The sequence below is a fragment of the Podarcis cretensis genome (assembly GCF_951804945.1).
Source record: "Podarcis cretensis genome assembly, chromosome: 11".
NCBI classification, from domain to species: Eukaryota; Metazoa; Chordata; class Lepidosauria; order Squamata; family Lacertidae; genus Podarcis; species Podarcis cretensis.
Window position 1 is genome coordinate 37,019,283 of NC_137180.1, and position 21,646 is coordinate 37,040,928.

The following is a 21,646-nucleotide window of genomic DNA, read 5'->3' on the forward strand; positions in this document are numbered from 1 at the left end:
TTTAGATATGTCTTGTTCTTGCTTGCCCTTGAAACAAATGATTTGATTAGCAGTACTTGAAATACTCTGACAAAGGTCTTCTTAGATGTTTTAGTTGGGGGAATGTCAATTGCTAATTAAACACAGAAGGAGCTGAGCTTGAAGCAGTTGTGCTTTCACAATTCTGATCTCTGTTGCAAACAAGAGCAGTCCTCCACAGAACTTCCTGCTGCCTCAGAAGTTGCTGCTGAGTTTCTTCTGACAAGCTGCCTCTGGAGAAGGCTTGGCATTCCAGAACTCCTGCATTTTGTAGTTCTATAACTGTGTGTTCCTGCCCGGATTCAACCAAATAGCATTGCTTATGACTGTGGCTTTGTGCATGTGCACCATATGAAGACTATAAAAACATGAAAACCCTCCGCAACAGAGGCATAGATCTGATTGTTTAAAAGCATAGGAACTATATTATTGGGTCAAACCAATGACTCACTCACTGCAGCATCCTGTTTCTCTCAATGACTAACTAGTTTGCTTCCTATGACGAACATCTGGTACAAGGCTCCTGCCACTAATTAACTTCTGTTTTCTACCAGCCTTTACTTCCAATCTGTTTCTCTCAAAGTGTGCATGAGGTGTGACATCCAATAAACCTCAAATGAAGGAGACTCCGCCACCTTCTGAGGAAGTCAGTTTCCCTAGACCAGTGATTCCCAATTAGCTAAGTACTGCAGGCCCCCTGTTTTTCAAAAGCAAAACCATGGACCCCCCCCCCTACTTTTGAAAATTTTGGTATCTCTGTGGTAGTTTTTGTTATGTGAATGGTCCAGTGGACCCCCTGGGGTCTGCGGACTAGGAACCACTGCTCTAGATCATTCAAATATTTATAATTGAAATGAGGTTGTGGTGTTCTAAAAGCCCCCAAAGAAGAGTGAAGGTTACATGAAGGTTGAATCCTTGTCTCAGCACCATGTCCTTTTTCTCCTTGCAACCACAAGTCTGCATTTGTATTGGTGCTGAAGGATTAGAAATGGGAGGGTGGAAGCACATTTATGTTATTTTGGCAATGTCTAAACAATAAAATTATTGTCTTTAAATTCTTTCAGATCCTGATGAAGGCCCATGGATCAAATTCTTAATGCAAGGCATCTATGATTATTACTATAATGTGGAAACTGGAAAGGGAACTTGTGTACCACCTGAAGGAATTGTACCCAAAACATCTTGGCTGACTGGTGAAGAGATTCAGGTAGAACAAAATAATTGCTGTGATTCATTTCTGTGTTAGTTTTGGATTTTTTTGAGGAGAGTGTAAAATGAAGTTGCTTTGAGTATTGCTTTAACTATCAATAGGCAGCGTGCACATAAAATGATAAAGAATGATGAGGAAGACACTGCTGGGCATCAAGAATGTAGTTAAGATGGCAATGGAGCAAGGCATGAAACTCAGTGGCAAAGAAGACAGCCTTTCATTTTAAATGGAAAGGTTGCAGTGCTATTTCTCAGACCTGAACCACTCTGGAATATCTGTTTCTTTATATTTAGCCTTAATTATGCATGTTAAGAGTTGCAAATATTTTTCAAGGTAGTAATGTCTTCTGCATATTTAGCATTCCACATTTAATTTTCTTAAACATTTATTTTAAGACCTATTACAGATGGGGAGTTCAAAGATGCACTATAAATTCATTTTGTCGTGGTTCAGATCACAAAACCAATGCATCAAATATTTCCAAGGCTCATTGTTTAGGGCTTATCTCTTCTCCCCCTGCTCCCAGCAGCCCAAATTTGACAGGTGAGCAGGACCACCAACCTGCAAATTGCATGATGTCAGAATTATGTCAGGTGGTTGACACCAGTCAGAGTCATTTGATAACAGCTGATTGGTTACAGAAAGCTTCTTTGAAGTCTCTGCAGGGGGAAAGATGCATCTAAAAATGAAGCATTCTTTTTTCTGCAGAGGAAGCAGTTTGTATTCTCAGTGCTTCCTCTGGTGCTTCGAATGAAAATTGCTTCCTTTTGAAAGAAAAGATATAAAAGACGCTGTGTTCGAAAATGAGCACTTTTCTCTTTCCTTAGAAAGCTGTTTGTTCTTAAAGTGCTCAGATATGAGCCACTTCTTGCAGCAGCACATGGCAGCATTAGGAAGTTCCGGAAGCATAATTGATTTCAGTAGAATGCTGATGCCAGCGGATTGTCTGGGCTTCAGCTTTGCAAGACTCTCTTTCAGCACAAACAAACAAGCTGATCCTTGCTGCTTGCAGAAAATTCTGCACTGCACTTTAAAGCCCCAACAACCAGCTGTTACACAGGGCTTCAAAGCACCTTGCAAAAGCTTTTTAAAGGCGCCATCAATCAACTGACCCCCTTTTTGCCCTAGCTATGACTTTATCTACCACACACCTGATGTCACATATGGGCTTTTTTTCTACAAAATATATTATTATGGTATGTTTCATTATGCCCTGAAAGGATTAATATCTTCTGAACTAAGCAAAGATTGCCCTGAGAACCATAGACTGTAAGTCTGGTCTCAGCTAGGCATTTTTTTTTAATGTTATCCCGGCCAAATGTTCTGAACTACAAAGAAGAAAATTATGAAAGAGACATTTTGCACACTGGAGATGCAGGGAGTTGCACAGTGAATTGCTAATCAATCTGGCAGCATTTTAAAGATAAGAACGTCCTAGTATAATAACCCTTGTGGAATTCACTTGATGGAAGCAGTTTTTATGAAGCCCTTGTACCAATTCACAGTGTAGCAACATGAATTATAGAACAAATATTAAAACTCAATGGGAGGAAAACAGTGTAAGGGTGGTCACTGGGCTCAAATGGAAATTGGAATTTCAATTAGCTGCACAAACTGTTTGGCTTTTGCTTGGCTTCTTAAGTTATGCCTGATATCTGGCATCATCTTTTTCTTTCCTTAGAATATTGTTGCCCAAATTACATCTGATTACAACAGAGAACAGTTGTGGTTTGCAAATGAGGACTTGATCATTCAGCTACAAGCTAAAGCAAGGGGATTCCTTGTCAGGAAAAAATATAAGGAAAGAAAAGCGTATCTCCAAAATCAGGAGCCATCAGTGATAAAGTTACAGGTATGATCATCCAGTGAAGCTCCATGGCTGCTTCTGGCTGTTAACTGAACAACCCAATAGTGAGATTAGACAAATCTTGCACTAGTATAGCCTAGGATGATAATATAGTTCTCTGTTTATGGCTGGCTAGCTGCTGGTTGTAGTGCCCCTATCCCAGTCAGCCTAACAGTCATCTGCCTGGACTCAGATAGACCTCTGTGTTCCAACCTGACATTTTTTTATCCTGCGTCTTGTGCAACAGATTAATAATGGTTGTTACTGTACAGGTGATATATAGTGCTGTCTTTTGCAAACATTTTCAACAGTCCACTTTCAAATGATGGGATTGAGAACCACAAGTAAAATTAGTTATGTCATAGCTGCAGTTTGCATAAACAGATCACTGTTTGTTGAAAAAGGCAATTTCCACTCATCTCCTCTATGTTTTCATTTCAAAACCTTGAAGTTACAGTAGAATAGTTTTTGTCTATTCTGAATTTAAGCATGAACCACAGAATAGGAAGCCTTAAACAAGGGCTGAGATGTGTATTGAGAAGTTTGTTGACTAATCAAAGAGGAATGAGCTAAAGAAAATGGTGGTGTTTCTTTAAAAATGTCATCATTCTTTTCTTCTAGAAAATGCTCCAAAGGATTTTCAAGATAAAATAATATCTAGAATTGTTCTTAGTCCTAATAATCTGTTCCTTTGTTGTTGTTTTTAATCCAAATAAATAGGCATCCTGGAAAGGTTATAAGCAAAGGAAAACCTACTCTGAAAGACTTCAAATGTTGCAAAGAAATGTTGCTTCTGTTATCAAGGTAAGTATTCCTATATTAACTGATATTGTTATAATTGGGTTGTTATTGGGTAAAATTGGAAAACTAATAAAAATTATTCCAAAAAAATTATTCCTTTATTTAGAGACCACCAGTGCTAACTTCATATACTATGTGTCTTGATTGTTATTATCTTCCTGGTTTAGGCACAGTGATTCTTCTCTGAAAGGGGCTGCTATTGTGAACCACTAGCTATTTTATGGTGTTTGGTCATTGACCTGATTCCCACATAATGATAAGCTAAACCATGGCTTAGCATGATCAAATATATGTGTGGATTCCTAGAGCAAAAATTGAGACCGGAGCACTCCTTCCCCAGTCCTGTTACACAGCACAAAATTATAGTTAAAACTTTACATTACATCCAGATTGAGGTTTGTGGTTTGTCTTGCTCCAGATAAACAATCAGCAGTGGTCAAGGTTTGCTCTTGATTGATCACATATGATTTGTCTGGGGGAGACAAACCACAAAACCAGGATTTGACAGAAAGTCAAACCACATCTTAGCCCCCGGCAGAACCAGGGGAGCTGCATTATCAGTATAATGTTCGTACACATTTGCTCGTTCACACTGAGGCATAGTTTAGCTTAGTGTTATATGCAAACTATGTATGTTTCTGAAAGCTGGTGCTCAGCATGTACACCTTAGTCAAGCATGTGAACCTTGAGTAGCTTGGTGAAATGGCAAAGGTTAGGTGTAACAGAAAAATCCATGATTTATGGTGTTTGCAGACCTAGTTCTTGAGAGCTAAGTAATAGCAGTTATCTGATTGCTTCTTGTTGTAGAGATATTTAGGAATGTGCATAATTGTATAGTCAAGAAGAACCCTGAAATTATCACTTGAAAGAGGTAGTGTCTGTCCATGTCACTCTGGGATTGTTTGCTGATGAACTGAAACAGAGAAATTTGCTCCATCTTAATATGGAGAACTTTCAGTGGATAAGTGTTATGTTTAGTTTTTTAACTTCAGGTGTAATATGTACTGTATGTGCTCCAATCTGTATGCATTATACAAAAGACCAGAATGCCATCGTGTAGTTTGTGAATAAATTGTTTTTAAACATAGAAGTTTTCAAAAACAGAATTTTTAAAAAGTTGTTCATTGTTTTATTGTAACTGCAATTGATTTTTAAAAAATGTTTTTAATGGTTACTGCTTTTTTAATGTTTTTCTTAAAATCAGTTTTATTATTGCTGTGTCTGCTGCCCTGTGCTCCTTCAAGAGGAAGGGTGGGATATGAATTGAATAAATAAAAACTAAATAAATATTTTACCTATTGGTTCATTCTTCTTTGACTTTCAGATTCAATCGTGGGTCAAAATGTGGTTAGCAAGAAGAACATACAAGAAACGGATGCAATATTTCAAAGATCATGTAAGGTTCCCCACCTTCCCTCATATTCTGTACTGGGTAGATCCTCTGGGTCCTGCTGCCTTCAATTTGACTGGACAAAAACAAATTTATAATAGATCAGACATTTGCCCCCTACCATGGGATGGCATGGTGCCAGAGGAAAAGAGATAAAAAGCATGCTTGAGTTTGCATTATATACAGGTAGATAATTATTACAGCCTGACTGTTTCCTGTGTGGTGATGTCCATAAATGCATAATCTGTGTCTCTTTCAGAATGAAGAAATTGTGAAAATCCAAGCCTTCCTTAAAGCAAACAAAGCTAGGGAAGACTACAGGACACTGAGTAAGTGCTGGATAATATTTTTTGGCCATAAATTAAGTGGGCAGATAAATGCCTAACAAACACCAGCACACATGTTGCAACTGGTTTGAGGAATTTTGATTAGAATGAAATGTCTAAAGTTCCTGAGCTTAAATTATGATTTGTTTACTTAACTTGCAGCTGGTTCTGAAAATCCTCCTTTGAATGTCCTTCGCAAATTTGCTTATCTCATGGATCAGAGTGATTTAGACTTCCAAGAAGAGCTAGAAGTAACAAGGTTAAGAGAGGAGGTGGTCACAAATATCCGATCTAGTCAACAGCTGGAGAAAGATCTGAACCTGATGGATATCAAGATAGGATTGCTGGTTAAAAACAGAATAACTCTGCAGGTTGGTTAAACGGGTGACAGTGGTTGTGAGACCCCAGCCAAGGGGTCTTTTGGAGAGTCCTATCCCATTTCCTTACTCTGGTAGCTCAGCTGCTTGATAACTGAAAGAGTACCAAAATAAATTTAGCTAAGATCTTTGTGTTTTCTTAAATGAATAATTGCAGCTTTCCTATACACACACACTTGTTGGGACGCAATGTTCACACAACATTAGTCACAATCCATATCTACCCTGTCATTTCTGATGAAATACTGCATTTCCCCTTGAACCAGCTTCAATCTGAACTGAGAAAAAGAATGACCCTAGGTGCATTTTAATCCAGTAAAGTTTACATAACCTAAAGTTTTTATCTTCTAAATCATGCCAAACTTTTTAATCTAGCTCCTTAAAGTACCTTCCATTACAATTAATTACAATAGCCTAAGGGATTATTGCCCCCAGTCAAGCAGTGTTGCCTCCTGCTACATGGAACTAATAAGTGGTTGAATCTGTGTGACAACTGTCTAGCTGGGCTTCATCCATTGACCCTCTGCCTGTTGCTTAGATGTCATTTTTTGACATTCAGAACTATGGTATGCACCTTTTTCTTGCTAACTTAATATTTATCCTTCTTACATCTGTTTTATTTGGTTGTAACAGACTGCAGTTGCCCACGTTCTACTTCTAATGTTGGTATTCTTTCTAGGTTACTTACAGAACTGCAGCTTTACTTCACCTTAACAATTGAGTTCTGCATTTGTTTGTTTTTCCAGGATGTTGTATCGCACAGCAAGAAGCTGAACAAAAAAAGCAAAAATCAGGCAGAAGAGATGGTGTCTGGAGATAAGCAGGGCATCAAAGGCTTGAGCAAAGAGAGGCGGAAAAAGCTGGAGGCCTATCAACACTTGTTTTACCTTCTACAGGTGAGCTGTGTGGTGGTTGGGGATTCATGTTAAGTAGTTTCATAATACATGTCTGCTTGAATAATAAATTCCCAATTTCATCATGGGGGGCGGGGAGAACCTTTGGTAAATATCACATTCTGACTTCAAGCATATACACGTAGGTCCCACTACCTACCCACTCATTATGCAAAAATTCATTTATCCAAACCTTTCTATGCACACCACAGATTCTGATATCCGTACATCCAGAGTTTGCCCACTTCCTTACTTTCTTGCTTGTTTGTGCTTTGATGGTCAGCAGCAGCCATTTTAGGGCAGAAACCATGCAGAGGAGAGAAGGGAGGAGAGATCAGACAAATCAGAAAGCAGGAGAGATTGAACAAATTTCCTGCGTTCCTGTTCACTTGCAACATATATTGTTGCAATGTAGATTATTCAGAAGTTGTTGGTTATTGGCTCTTCAGTAGAAACACAAAAGTAGGGTGGCAAATAGGATTCCTAAACGAGTTTATCCATACAGTTATATTGCTTAGCTTTAATAAAGTGTTTCACTTTATATAGAGGCCTGCGTCAACAACCTTACCTTATCTCTTCCTTCCTGCTGTCCTGAAGGTTATTCACTCATTCACTTCACAGCCATTGTTGAAACCGCAATGAGAAACTTTATTTATAGTCATGCTCTCTTTTAAAAAGGCTGTCAGATGGCTGGCCTGTGTAGATAACCAGAGGGTTTGAGCTGTGCCATAGTTTTCAAGAGTAATAAACTTGATACTAGGAAGTGGTGTAGTACTTACCGTTTTCTACCATGGCGCTTTCAGTCATTGGCAAGCTTGGATTAGTGTTGATACAAATGAAAGTGCACTGAGGACTCAGTGCTAATAAAGCAGGCAGTGGAAAACTTCACCATTTTGATTAATATGTTTTTTCAGTCATTCTAATATTTCTTCCATAGACTAATCCAACTTACCTGGCAAAGCTGATCTTCCAGATGCCACAGAATAAATCCACCAAGTTTATGGATACAGTTATCTTTACTTTGTACAACTATGCTTCTAATCAGCGAGAAGAATACTTGCTTCTGAAGCTGTTTAAAACTGCTCTAGAAGAAGAAATAAAGTGCGTATATTAAAGGACACAGTGGCCCTACATTTTATCTCCATTTTTTAATCATAAGACATCTATGTCTTGCCTGTTTAAACAAAACTGTAAACTGTTAAATTCCCTTCTGTTGTCTCTTGTGCATATAGTGGGTTTTTCTTCGAAGGCAGAATTGCCAAACGTAGGGTGTTTGCATCATATTAACTGAAGCAGAATTTAAAGGATCAAACCGTAAATCATATCAGTAATGGTTTATATGCAAGCCATATTCTGTACTTCTGTATCAAAACCATCCTTCATTTTAGTTATCTTTCCATTGAACAGAATTGTTTGTTGCCAAATTCTGTGAGCATGTTTGTTCTTGAACAGTTATTAGTGAATGGGCAAAATGGAATGAGCCATTGTGCTTCACTGTGCCCATTCAAAAATCACAGACATAGGTTTTAAATCTTAAACTGTAATGTAAGTGCTGGTTGTTTTTACTGCAGTTCCAAAGTAGACCAGATTCAAGACATTGTCACGGGAAATCCTACAGTCATCAAAATGGTTGTTAGCTTTAATCGAGGTGCTCGAGGGCAGAATACTCTACGTCAGTTGTTGGCACCAGTGGTGAAAGACATCATGGATGATAAATCTCTAGTCATCAACACAAGTCCCGTGGAGGTCTACAAGGCATGGGTGAACCAATTAGAAATGCAAACTGGAGAGGCCAGGTAAGTGTGCAACATGAATAAACTCTATTTATTTATGAAGAATGTCCAATGCTTTTTAACCATAGAACTCCTTTAGGACAATGAAATGATTAATCAGTAGACATTAAAATGAATATGAAGTGTTAAAACAAATCATATGATCTTCAAATGAAAGATGTAAGTAAAGTTGTATAAGTAACTCAAATACTTATTCAATAGCAATCATGTAACATGTTGATTTACTGTTTCCCAGTCTTAGCTATTTGTGCTGTATTAATGTTGCTCTAGGGGATTTTTTTCACTTTGGAGCCTAATTCAGAAATTACCTTGATCACATGGAAGATAGTTCCCTGTTCTCCCTATGTATAAGAGACAAAGAGAGAGGGGGGAACACGAGTGGGGCTAATAATAATAATAATAATAATAATAATAATAATAATAATAATAAATTTATTATTTCTACCCCACCCATCTGGCTGGGCTTCCCCAGCCACTCTGGGTGGCTTTCAACAGAACATTAAAAACAGAATAAAACATCAAACATTAAAAACTTCCCTAAACGGGGCTGCCTTCAGATATCTTCTAAAAGTCAGGTAGTTGTTTATTTCCTTGATGGGAGGGCATTCCACAGGGCAGGTGCCACTACCGAGAAGGCCCTAATAATATGATTTCCTTCCCACCTTGAATTATTTGTTACAGGTTTATAATTCAGTGCTTGACCAAAGTTCTCAACTGAGCAAGTAATTAAAACTAGCTGAACAAATTCAATAATTAGACATATAAAATTATTTTATTGTAACTTTTTTTTGGGGGTGTACTATTCAAAACACGATTCTCTTGCTGTGTATAGCATCTCCTCTCTATTTCCCCAGCAAATTACCTTATGATGTAACAACAGAACAAGCACTGGCACATCCGGAAGTAGTGAATCGATTGGAGTCCTCAATTCAGAGCCTCAGAGCAGTAACTGATAACGTCCTTGCTTCCATATTCTCCTCTCTGAACTTAATGCCGTAAGTGAAAAGCCATAAGCAAGTTGTTTTTAAAAGCCATCTCTCATTTTTGCAAAATACTAGTTTAAATACGTATATGCTTTGATTCATAAGGACACTTCACCAGCAGAGGGGAGTATTCTCTCTCCATCATCAAACTGGCATACTTTATATCTAACAAGCACTCATGATGTAAATTTTCTTTTGTGTCACCTTGTTTAGTTGGTTCTAAAGCAAAATGTATTGTTTTGTTTTTGTTTTTTTGTTAACTTGAATTAGTTATTTTTCATCCAAAGTATCTTTCCATTATTTTCCTTTTTCATCTGTTTTTTTGCATGTAGTTATGGAATGAGATATATAGCCAAAGTTCTGAAGAACTCGCTCCATGAGAAATTTCCAGAGGCCACAGAAGATGAGCTATTGAAGGTAGATTTGTGAGGGTGGTTTGTCAGCATCTTTGTGCTTTCTGATTATGCCAACAGGCAAATTTCTTTGCACTTGGGGAAACAGTATAACTCAGAGGGGTAGGGAGAAGGAGTCTAAAAGATTCTCATCAGTGCTGTTGGACTTTACTGCTTATATAGACTCTTTCTCAGAGATGGTTCTACACAAGCTGTTGAATCTCTAAGGCTGCAAGGTTTTCTATTTTAATTAAGTTGTCACTTCCTAGATTTTCACGTTTTTGCTTTTGTGCATCCATCTCCCATATATCTGCCCTGTTCAATATCAAATGGCTCCAGAGTAGCAGGTTGTATGGGGTCATTAACAGCTGTTTTCATACCTAGTGGTAGTGTGTGGAAAGCAGCAGTGACATTGATAAGCAATTGTTTTAACTGTTTTTATATATGTATCTGTTTTTGTATCTGTTTTTATTATGCTAAATAGTTTCAGGATGCCTCTTGGGAAGCAATTCATAATTGGAATAATTAATTATTGTTATTCTAGGACACTAATGCTTAATTCTATAAGCTGCTGCCATTGCATAGCAGCTCTTAGATCTGGATTATTCATAAGTGCTTTGGGGTGAGCCTATTTCCCCTAAAATAATGAATACTTACACTTACAAAAAAAGGAAAAAAAAAGTCAGTTGTGACTTCAGTTATCATAACATTAGGACAAATAAATTTTCCTGCGACCTTAGAGTAAAGGGTTGGTAATACAAGGTAATAATTTTCCACTGTACTTGTTCTGAAGAAGTTTGTAGAACGTGTTGGAATGTGGCATTTATCCAAGCTGAAGCTTTTGACTGACATAAAATACTCTTAGGAGACCTGGCAGAAAGTGTACTTCCATAAACTGGGCATAGCTGCTCTTCTTTAGGTGTAGTCACAAAGACTGAATGATCCAAGGCTGGTTAAACCTGCCTTAACTCAAAAATATTTGCATTAGGGTAAAGATGGCCCGTATTGATCTTTTTAATGCAGTGAATATAATTTTTTAAAGTATTAATTAAGACCTGTTTTCTAAAACTTCAAGACAACAGTGGCCTCAATCCAATCCAGAAACGTCTCTACAATTATAGTAGGAATATCCTTATCACATCCAACAAATGGCTAGAAGTATTGACTTGACTCATAATTCAGTTTGGAGGGGAGTGAAGTAGACAGGAACACCTCGTTCCCCTTCCCCAAAGTAGGTGATGAGCTGCTTCAGAGCCAACCATCTTGTTTAGTGTGCTGGTGCAGAAAGGCTTGAAGCTTGCACCCCCAGAGTGCTGAAATCTACATTGTGCAGCAGCCATTTCTGTGACTGATAGGAAGATCTGGACTGGTAAGGGGAGGCCTAAATAGATCCCCATTTCAGGATTTGGGGGAGAGATTGCACTAGCTGAAGGTAGGTGAAACTGTTTCCATAAATTGCAGTAAGCAAAACATCTATTATCTTGGGTATACTTACAAAAAAAGTATGTTATAGTACTTCATCATAGTGTATTATAATTCTCTCCATAATCATCTCATAAATTGAACTTTGCCTCTCAGGATGACAGCCCTTACTTGCCAGCTTGCAGTGGGGAGAAGACCATAGCTCAGTGGTAGAGCTAGCATACAGAAGGGGACAGGCTCAATGCTTGGTGTCTCCTGGTAGGGCAGACAATTCCTGAAACTTTTTATAGGCTGAATTCCTATAACTTTTTATACCTCAAATGTTCCAGTTTACTTTTGCCCCACTTTTGTTATGCTATTGCTCATTTGGACAGCAGGGACGCGGGTGGTGCTGTGGGTTAAACCACAGAGCCTAGGACTTGCGATCAGAAGGTCGGTGGTTCGAATCCCCGTGAAGGGGTGAGCTCCCGTTGCTCGGCCCCGGCTCCTGCCAACCTAGCAGTTTGAAAGCACAAAGTGTAAGTAGATAAATAGGTACCGTTCCAGCAGGAAGGTAAACAGCGTTTCCGTGCACTGCTCTGGTTTGCAAGAAGCGTCTTAGTCATGCTGGCCACACGTCTGCGGACAAACGCCAGCTCCCTCAGCCTATAGAGCGAGATGAGCGCCGCAACCCCAGAGTCGGTCACAACTGGGCCTAATAGTCAAGGGTCCCTTTACCTTTACCTTTAATGTAACATTGGGGAAGCGTCTCGGATCAAACTAAAGCAGAATAAAATCAACCTCTAATGCTTGCAGTATTATTGTGTCATATACATGTTGAAAAATACAACCACAGTAAAAGGAACAGTCTGGAGAGTCCCTCAAACAGTGTTACAAAGTGTAGGATAAAACAAACATCGTTTGCAACAATGAACCAGAAGAAGAACAAAGTTACTTGTACACTATACCATTACATTTTCTGGGTGAATGGAAGGAGCTGGGGAGAGTTTAGCATTCCTCAATACATATCACTAAAGAAGTCCCTCCAGAATGACTTTTGAGTGTATGATGGACCAATATCTCCTGCTGATGAAGGATATGAAAGGAATCCAAGTTACTCCAACCTCTTAACCTGTCTTGGCTTGATCTTTCAAAGCCCTGGTATTATGAGTTAGCCTTTCAGGAAGGGCAGTCTGCCAGATCCAATTGTACCAGGAAGCAAGAGAAAAGTATGATGAAGTTGTCCGACTACTACACACTGTCATTCTAGCAGTGGCTAAGAGAGAGGCTAAAAGGTCTTTGAGCAACAGTCTGTAAACCAGCCTGTGTGCAGAGTATTATTATTATTATTATTATTATTATTATTTAGTTAGTCATATTTTTGCCACAGCAACTCAAAACAACTTGCAGTTCTTAAAGCAAAAAACCAAGCCCATACATACACTAAAACCAGCATTTTTAAAAAATCTAAAAGAAAATTCTGTTTTTCAAAACATTCCACCTCACACAACAAGGTCATAGATAATTAAAAGCACAAAAGCCTGGTGAAAAAGGAATGTTTTTGCCTGGTGCCTAAGGATAGGTAATGATGGTGTCAGCAGTGCCAGTAAAGAAGTTTTGAGATGGTGTTTAAAAGCTCCCATCAGCAGCCAGGGAAAACAGATTTTGAAACCTGAACTGCTGGAGCCAGATGTATAACTTTTGGAATGGAATTCCAGAGGGAAGGAGCCACCACTGGGAAGTATCCTCCAGCCTAACAGATCTTAAATGTGGCCACACGAGTAGGAGATCAGAAGCTGATCTGAAAATGTGGGCAAGTTCATATGGGTGAATAAGACCCTAAAGTATAAATACTGCTCTCAAACAAGATATGAAGCAAAAAGACCCAGTAGGGTTTTTACTGTGTCAAACATTTTCCCCAACCGCCCACCCACCCAAACGTTTGACTTGTGTTCATAACAAATAAAAAGTTTTTAAAAGAAATTTTGTGTTAAGAAATAAACATATTAAGGACTGTATAAACATGCTAAGGAGAAGCCCTATCTGAAAATGCTTTCCTCCCATAGATCATTGGAAATCTCCTGTACTATCGATTTATGAATCCAGCCATTGTTGCACCTGATGGTTTTGACATCATAGACATGACAGCTGGAGGCCAGATCCATTCTGATCAGAGGAGAAATTTGGGTTGTGTGGCCAAAGTCCTTCAACATGCTGCCTCAAACAACCTCTTTGAAGGGGAAAATGCACATCTCTCATCGATGAACAGTTACCTCTCTCAGACATACGAGAAGTTCAGGTCTGTGCAAAGTAGGGGTGTGAACAGTAAACTTTGTTGTGAGATTTACCTCTTTTAGATGTCAGTAGTTTTAGGCTTCTCATAGACTTTTGTATTCACTTTGGTATTCTGCAGATAACCTAAATACTTTTCTTGGTGTTTTGAAAATAGACTTCTTACTATTTCAGCTTGTCATGCGAATTCATGCACTGACGTTTTAATGCAAACTTTCCAGCCTAATTAGTAATTGTCATTACATTGCACAAGTTATACTTTCCTTGGACATAATTACCACACTATATTTTATTAAGGGAAATAATTTTCCAGCCAAGAAGAGCAGTGTGTTTGTTATTTTGTAAGACAATGGTAGGAAATAGTGCTTGGATTTCATGCTAAAACGTTGGGAAAGCTGTGCTCTTTGGTCCAAGTAATGCTAGTGTCTAAGTGATGCCATCACTGCATGGGAATTATTTTGAGTTTAAATAAACTGTACAGAAATAACTTTTTAGCTGGAATATTAAAATAGTTGTCAGCTGCACTGTTTATCGCTTTTATATTTACAAAGGCCTCCTATTTAGATGGCTTAAAAGAAGATTAGACAGATTCATGGAGGACAAGGCTATCCATAACTACTAACCACGGTTGTGTTTTACCTCCAATGTCAGAGGCATTGTGCCTTGTGAGTACCAGATGCTGGGAATCACAAGTGGACAGAGTGGTTTTGTGCCCATGTCTAGCTTGCAGGCTTGCCACAGGCATCTGGTTGGCCACTGTGGGAACAGGATGCTGGTCCTAGATGGGACATTGGCCTGATCCAATAGGCTTTTTCTTTGGTTGTTATTTCAGTGCATGTGGCAATCTTGCTTGAAACCTTAAGTCAAGCTTCTTCAAATTCAGCCCTCCAGATGTTTTTGGCCTACAACTCCTATGATCCCTAGCTAGCAGGACTCAGTGGTCAGGGATGATGGGAACTGTAGTCTCAAAACATCTGGAGGGCTGACTTTGAGGAAGCCTGCCTTCAGTGGTGAGGGATTTTGTTTAAATTTAAAACAAATTCTGTCTTTTGGCTGTATGGCCTCAAGGTGGTTTTAGTATCGATCAGGGGTAGGCAGAATGTACTGATTTATCTGTGGGTGACTTGAAGTAGATCAGCAAGGGTTTCCGGCTGCCAATTGTTTAACAATGGCAACAACAACCATTTTTCCTGCCCTAAATTCTCCTGTTAAAATGAATAAAGCTTGGGACTAGGGGCAAGAGTAGATTTGTGTGTGAAAAGACTTAGCTCCAATCTTGTTTAGTGACATTACAATTTCCTTTCCTCCTTAGGAATTTTTTTCAAGCAGCATGTGGCGTTCCTGAACCTGAAGAAAAATTCAATATTGATGAATACTCTGATATGGTGACACTAAGCAAGCCAGTTATATACATTTCTATTGAAGAAATTATCAACACACATTCAGTAAGTGTGTGCCAAGGAGAATTAGAAAGCACTGAAATAGTACCTATTAAATTTGGGTTGTGGAGTTTTTGGAATATGGGAATAAAATTTGCAAAATGAGATAATTTGAGTATAGTTTTGCAAACAGATTGCACATGTAAGTGGAAGTAAACACCTAAAACTTATGGGGTTTGCATAAATATGTGTTAGTGTTGGTGAAGTTTTGTTATTATTATTACTTGTTAAATTTGTAGCTTCTAATCTGCTAGCTGTTTTTAGGAGTACTGAATAGCCCAACAACAAAAAAATGGACTTCTATCAAAATAGATGTTGTGACGTGGGGTTTGTGATTTCAGCTCTCTTGACATAATATGCTGGAGACAGTTCTCTAGTAACACTTCTTTATTAAAGCAACAAGACTCAATACACAACACCCCTCCCCCCCTAGTGAGCACAGCAGACGTAATCTCTCAGGTACTGTGGGGTCCTACAACTTCTACTTGATCTGACAACAGGTGTTGCCGGTTCTGGATTGGGTGTCACCTGTGGTTGAGGGGCTGCTATAGGGGTTTCGTCAGGAACAGATGGAGTCCCAGATATCTCAGGGTCCCCTACCTGTACCTCGTCATCCTGAGAACTAGCAGACCCTGGCTCATTTGCTGAAGCCCCTGGTGATTGCACCTCTGGGCCATTTTCACTCTGGTCTTGCAGCTCTGCGTCGTTAGCCAGGGATGAATTATCAGACTCCTCCCTGCTGAGCGCCCGGCGCCTCAGCTGATCTATATGTCTCTTCCAAACTTGCCCATTTTCCAAGGTCACATAATAGGACACAGGTCCACTAGCCCGGGTGACCACACCAGCCACCCGCCGCGAACCTCGTGAATAGTTCCTCACCCAGACCAGATCTTCAGGGGCAAAATACCTTGTTGTGTCAATCTCAGCCTGGGGGATTGCTCTTGAATTACGGTTTGGCATTTTATCCGGGTGGACATAATCCAGCACCGTTACCAATCTTCTACCCAAGAGCAGCTCAGCTGGCGACTTGCCCGTCGCAGTACACGGTGTCGCATGCTGCAAAAATAACATTCGCGCGATGCGAGCTGACCAGTTACCCTCCATTAAGCGCGCAATGGATTCTTTGGCTGTTCTTACCATGCGCTCCGCCTGCCCATTGGAGGATGGGTGAAAGGGCGCGGATGTGACCCCTCTTATGAAGTTATCAGCCAAGAATGCCCTGAATTCTTGGGATACAAAAGCTGCCCCATTATCTGATACAATGGTCTCAGGTAACCCGTGGGTTGCAAACAGCTGCCTCAACACCTTGATTACGGCAGCTGATGCCATGCTAGGGACCATTGCCACTTCTAACCATTTGGAATATGCATCGACGATAACCAAAAAGACCTTCCCCTGGAATGGCCCAGCAAAATCTAAGTGCAGCTGGCTCCAGGGAGATCTGGACTGCTCCCACCAGTGAACTGGTGCTCTGGCCACTTTTGGCCGCACCTCTTGGCATGCCTTGCATGTTCGTACCCATTGTTCTATGTTCTGGTCCATTCCAGGCCACCACACATAACATCGGGCTAGCGACTTCATCCTGACCATTCCCGGGTGTCCCATGTGAAGCGTCTCAAGAACCCTGTTTCTCAGTGGTGCTGGGATGATCACCCTATCTCCCCACAGGAGACAACCCTTATGCATGGATAACTCGTGCTGCCTTGTCGCATAAGGCCTGAATTTGTCTTCATGCGGACCACCTGGCCACCCCCTCCCCACCCAAGTGAGCACACGGGAGAGAACAGCATCTTTCCTCGTTTTCTCAGCAATATCAGTAGCCGTTACAGGAGCCCCCGGAAGTGTTTCCAGCATTATTATGTGCTCCGCTGGAGCAGGATCCTCATTGCTCCCTCCAGGAAGGGGCGATCGACCCAGCGCATCAGCGTGGCACAACCGTTTCCCCGGCACATGGGTCAAGGTGTACTGGAACCCGTTCAGGAATATAGACCAACGCAACATTCTGGGGGAGAGAATTTGTGGCATTTGTTTGTTCGGGTTGAACAACCCCAACAGTGGTTTGTGGTCCGTTTCAATGGAGAATTGACGACCGTACACATAATCATGGAATTTTTTGATTCCTGCCACAATTGCAAGCGCCTCTTTGTCAATTTGAGCATAGTTGCGCTCCGTGGGCGACAACGTACGGGAATAGAAAGAGATGGGCTTTTCCAACCCATCCGGTTCCCTATGACTCAGCACCGCCCCCAGGCCGTATTGAGAGGTATCACATGCCAGGACCAGCAGCTTCGATTCATCATAATGAGCAAGGATGCTCTTGCTACTCAGCATTCCTCGCAAGGAGTCAAAAGCCTTCTGCTGCTCCTGCCCCCATCGCCACACATTCTTTTTCTGCAACTGTCTATGTAATGGTTCAGCTACCGAAGCTTTCTGGGGTAAGAACGAATGATAAAAGTTAATAAGTCCCAGGAATGACTGCAACTCCGTCTTGTTCTGTGGTCGTGGTGCCTCGATGATGGCCTTAACCTTAGCATCTGTGGGGTGGATGCCTGATGCATCAATTTTAAACCCCAAGAATTCCACAGTTGGCACCCCAAAACTGCATTTTTCCTTTTTTAGTTGCAACCCCACCTCCTTGAACTTGAGCAACATTGCACGGACACGCGCAACCAGTTCCTGTGGGTCTTTTCCAGCAATCAAAACGTCATCAAAAAATGGCAAGACCCCCGGCAGACCTCTTAACAGGCGTTCCATGAGCCCTTGAAAAATCCCTGGGGCCACACAAACTCCAAATTGTAATCTGTTAACTCTGAACGCCCCTTTATGTGTGACAATAGTCTGTGCTTCCGCTGATTGTGGGGTTACTGGCAGCTGTTGGTAAGCTTGTGCCAGGTCAAGTTTGGCGAACACCTTGCCCCCAGCCAGTTTAGCCAACAGATGTGATACGACTGGAATGGGGTATGAGTTTCCCCTGAGTGCCTTATTGATAGTACATTTGTAATCAGCACAGATCCTGACTTCCCCATTTGCTTTAAGGGGCGTGACGATTGGAGTCTCCCACTTAGCGGAGTCCACGGGTGAGAGAACTCCCTGCTTGACCAATTTATCCAGCTCTGCTTCGATCTTGGGTTGCAGTGCAAATGGCACTCGCCTTGGTTTGAGTCGGATTGGGGCCACCCCAGGGTCCAATTCGAAGTCAACTGGGGGCCCTTTATAACAACCCAGTTTTCCATTAAAGAGACCAGCAAATTCTTTGCATAATGCCTCGCTCATCTCAGGGCAGGTTTGGATTGAATTAAGCCCTGATATACTCAGTCCCAGGGCGGGGAACCAGTCAGTGCCCAGGAGACTGGGGCAACTGCCCTTCGCAATCACCAGTTTGAGTACCGCCTGTTTGTCCCGGAACTGTACTCTCATGGCACACATTCCCATGACATGGATGCGGCCCGCTGAGTATGACTGCAAAGTTGCCGGGAAGGGCTGCAGAGGGGGCAACTTACCCCTGGGGAAGAAAGTCCTCGCGGTCTGGTCCGACACGATAGTGAATCCAGATCCGGAGTCCACCTCCATGTCGCACAGCTGACCCTCAATCTTCACCTTGACGTGTGCCTTGCCTTGTGCTGGAAACTGCACGACCCTCCCGTTGATCTCCGTTACGTAGTGGCAGTCCTTTAGAACATGGTTTGCTGTGGCCGATCTGCGATGCTCCAGAATAGGTGCTCCTGTCGCTCCCAACGCCGCCGATCTACAGACCCTGGCGATGTGACCTGTCTTTCCTCACGTCCGGCACATAGCATCCCAGAAACGACAACTCTTCCGCTCATGGTTTCCGCCACAACCAGGGCACCTGCCTCGGTGATCTTTGTGCACTGTGCAGGCCTGGCGCACTGATTTGACCCCACGGACTGGGCTCTGGCTCGGAGTAGCCTCTAGCTCGTCCATGGCATGCGCAACTTCTATCTGTGGCTTAGGGACCCTGCGACTGGCATCAAGCTCCTCTCTTTCATAATTCTCCGTGGCGGTGGCCTCCTTCAAGGCTGAAGCAAGGGTAACCTCTTCTTTAGCCATGATGCGTCTTCTGGCTTTCTTGCTGCTCAGACCACCGATAAACCGATCCAGGAGAGTCCCTTCCAGATCTTGGAAGTCGCAGTGCTGAGCGAGCTTCCGCAGTTCAGCTAGAAATGCAGATACAGACTCCCCAGCACGCTGCTGCCTCTTATGAAACTCCATCCGCCGGGCCATCTTGGTCTCAGTAGGCGCTAAATGGCTTGTTAGGCAGGCAAGAATATCTTTGAGAGATGTCTCACTTAGCTTCGCTGGGGCAAGCAATGCCTTGGCCAGCTTGAAGGTCTCAGGCCCACAGTAGCTCAGGAATGTGGCCCTTCTTTTGCTGGCATCGGTGATCCCTTGAGCCACTGCGAAGAACTCGAAGCGTTCAACGTGGTCTTCCCACGTGTGGGGCTCTGATGGCTGGAAGGGCTCCAATACCCTTGGACTCTCCATTGTCCTGTGGGCAGGGTCGTCTTCTCAGCTGGCCAGTGAGTCTTGTTCTTAGCTACAATCCGGACTCTGAGGCAGGGCTGCGTTTAACCGCTCCTCAGCATTCCGGATCCCACCTTCGTCGCCAGTTGTTGTGACGTGGGGTTTGTGTTTTCAGCTCTCTTGACATAATATGCTGGAGACAGTTTTCTAGTAACACTTCTTTATTAAAGCAACAAGACTCAATACACAACAATAGATATATGAGTTAATAATAGCATACAATAACATGCCAGATTTTCCAAAAGTTTCAACAAGGGCAATTTTCTTTGCAGCTTTTGCTAGAGCATCAGGATGCCATTGCTCCTGACAAAAACGATGTCTTAAATGAGCTCCTGGAAGGGCTGGGGGAAGTTCCTGATGTGGAGACATTCCTTGGTAAGCTAACAAAACATATACTTGAAAGATAGGCCTAACTTGTATATGGATGTAAAATAAAAGTAGGCCTTGAACTAGATGATGGTTTGGTTTGTGCACATCTTCTAGAAATACCTGTTCTATTTCTAGAAATTAGCTATCAAATAACTATAAGGGTAATCAATTTTTTATTTATAGCTTTTAAAGGTAAAGGAACCCCTGACCATTAGGTCCAGTCATGGCCGACTCTGGGGTTGCGGTACTCATCTCGCTTTACTGGCTGAGGGAGCCGGCGTACAGCTTCCAGGTCATGTGGCCAGCATGACTAAGCCGCTTCTGGCAAACCAGAGCAGCACACGGAAACGCCGTTTACCTTCCCGCCAGAGCGGTACCTATTTATCTACTTGCACTGAGCAATGGGAGCTCACTCCGTCACGGGGATTCAAACCGCCAACCTTCTGATCAGCAAGTCCTAGGTTCTGTGGTTTAACCCACAGCTCCACCCGAGTCCCTATGCTGATAAATAATGTAGTGCTATTATGATAGCATATCTATGTGGGAAGTATCAAATAGCCTTGCTCTTCCCAATAAGGGATGGAAGGATCTGTCATAAACTGTACATAAAAGATTCTGAACATTGCTTGCTTTGGTGTAGAATTACTATTACTATTATTATTAATTATATGTGTAGGTTACACAAACCCATGTTTATATCTGTTTTTAGTTTGTTCCAACTTTAATCTCTCTTTACAATCCTCAGTTACACTTTTTTCTCCCCTCTACAGGGGAAGGTGCTGTAGATCCCAATGACCCAAACAAGGAAAACACTTTAGGTCAGCTTGTGAAGACAGAAATATCTCTTTCACTGACCAGGAAGTATGACTTACGGGAAGGTGAAGAACAAGATATTAAGGGCCTGATGATGAAGTATGTTTTTTTTAATAATGCTTTTGCTGAATTTTACTACTGTAATTTGCTACTAATTGTACAATTTATTGCCTTGTGCCAAAGAAAACCTTCCATTCTATGTGAGTCTTAAATAGACGAACAGACATTTAAGGACAATATATATAATTTATGCTAAGGAAGATTTAGTATTTGAAGCCATGCAAGCAGTTGTATGATAAAGTGTCATTCTTTAAATTATTTTTAAATCCTTGGTTCAAGACCTAATCACAGTGGCACACACTGAAATCAGCAAAACTCCCATGAAAAGTGTGCTCAGCAAAAGGGATTCAATAGATAGATGGCAAATGAATAAGCAAATAATTGAGCATTGTCCCAAGTATTCGGAGGCAACTTTACAATGGCATACTCTTGGAAAGCCTATAGAAAGAACACACAGGAACTATTCCCTAATAAGGTTTTTGAAAAAGAGGATGTTTGAAGAACAGGATACAGATAAGACTTCACAGAGAACTAAAGGAAACAGCTGTCTTGAATTTGTCACTGTTAGAAGGAAAGATACACTGGAAGAACTTCTTTAAATAAAAAGGCACATATATTCTGAGTACAAATGTGGTCAAAATTAACTTGTACTTTTACCCTCTGCTGCCATTTTACCTGCTAATGTTGATGCAGAGAGAGTA

General features: G+C 41.3%; 1 protein-coding gene across 3 annotated transcripts in view; it reads left to right on the plus strand.

Annotated features, from left to right (window-relative positions):
• Positions 1–21,646, plus strand: part of IQGAP2 (IQ motif containing GTPase activating protein 2) — a 132,820-nt gene that overhangs the window by 104,125 nt on the left and 7,049 nt on the right. For all 3 annotated transcript variants that reach the window (XM_079995285.1, XM_079995286.1, XM_079995287.1), the window contains 15 exons: positions 1,083–1,225; positions 2,910–3,080; positions 3,795–3,878; positions 5,200–5,271; positions 5,525–5,594; positions 5,754–5,962; positions 6,715–6,864; positions 7,799–7,962; positions 8,433–8,657; positions 9,509–9,649; positions 9,970–10,054; positions 13,497–13,729; positions 15,035–15,167; positions 19,976–20,078; positions 20,843–20,984. In XM_079995285.1, coding sequence (XP_079851411.1) covers positions 1,083–1,225; positions 2,910–3,080; positions 3,795–3,878; positions 5,200–5,271; positions 5,525–5,594; positions 5,754–5,962; positions 6,715–6,864; positions 7,799–7,962; positions 8,433–8,657; positions 9,509–9,649; positions 9,970–10,054; positions 13,497–13,729; positions 15,035–15,167; positions 19,976–20,078; positions 20,843–20,984 — 2,125 coding nt within the window. The remainder of the gene's footprint in view (positions 1–1,082; positions 1,226–2,909; positions 3,081–3,794; positions 3,879–5,199; positions 5,272–5,524; positions 5,595–5,753; positions 5,963–6,714; positions 6,865–7,798; positions 7,963–8,432; positions 8,658–9,508; positions 9,650–9,969; positions 10,055–13,496; positions 13,730–15,034; positions 15,168–19,975; positions 20,079–20,842; positions 20,985–21,646) is intronic.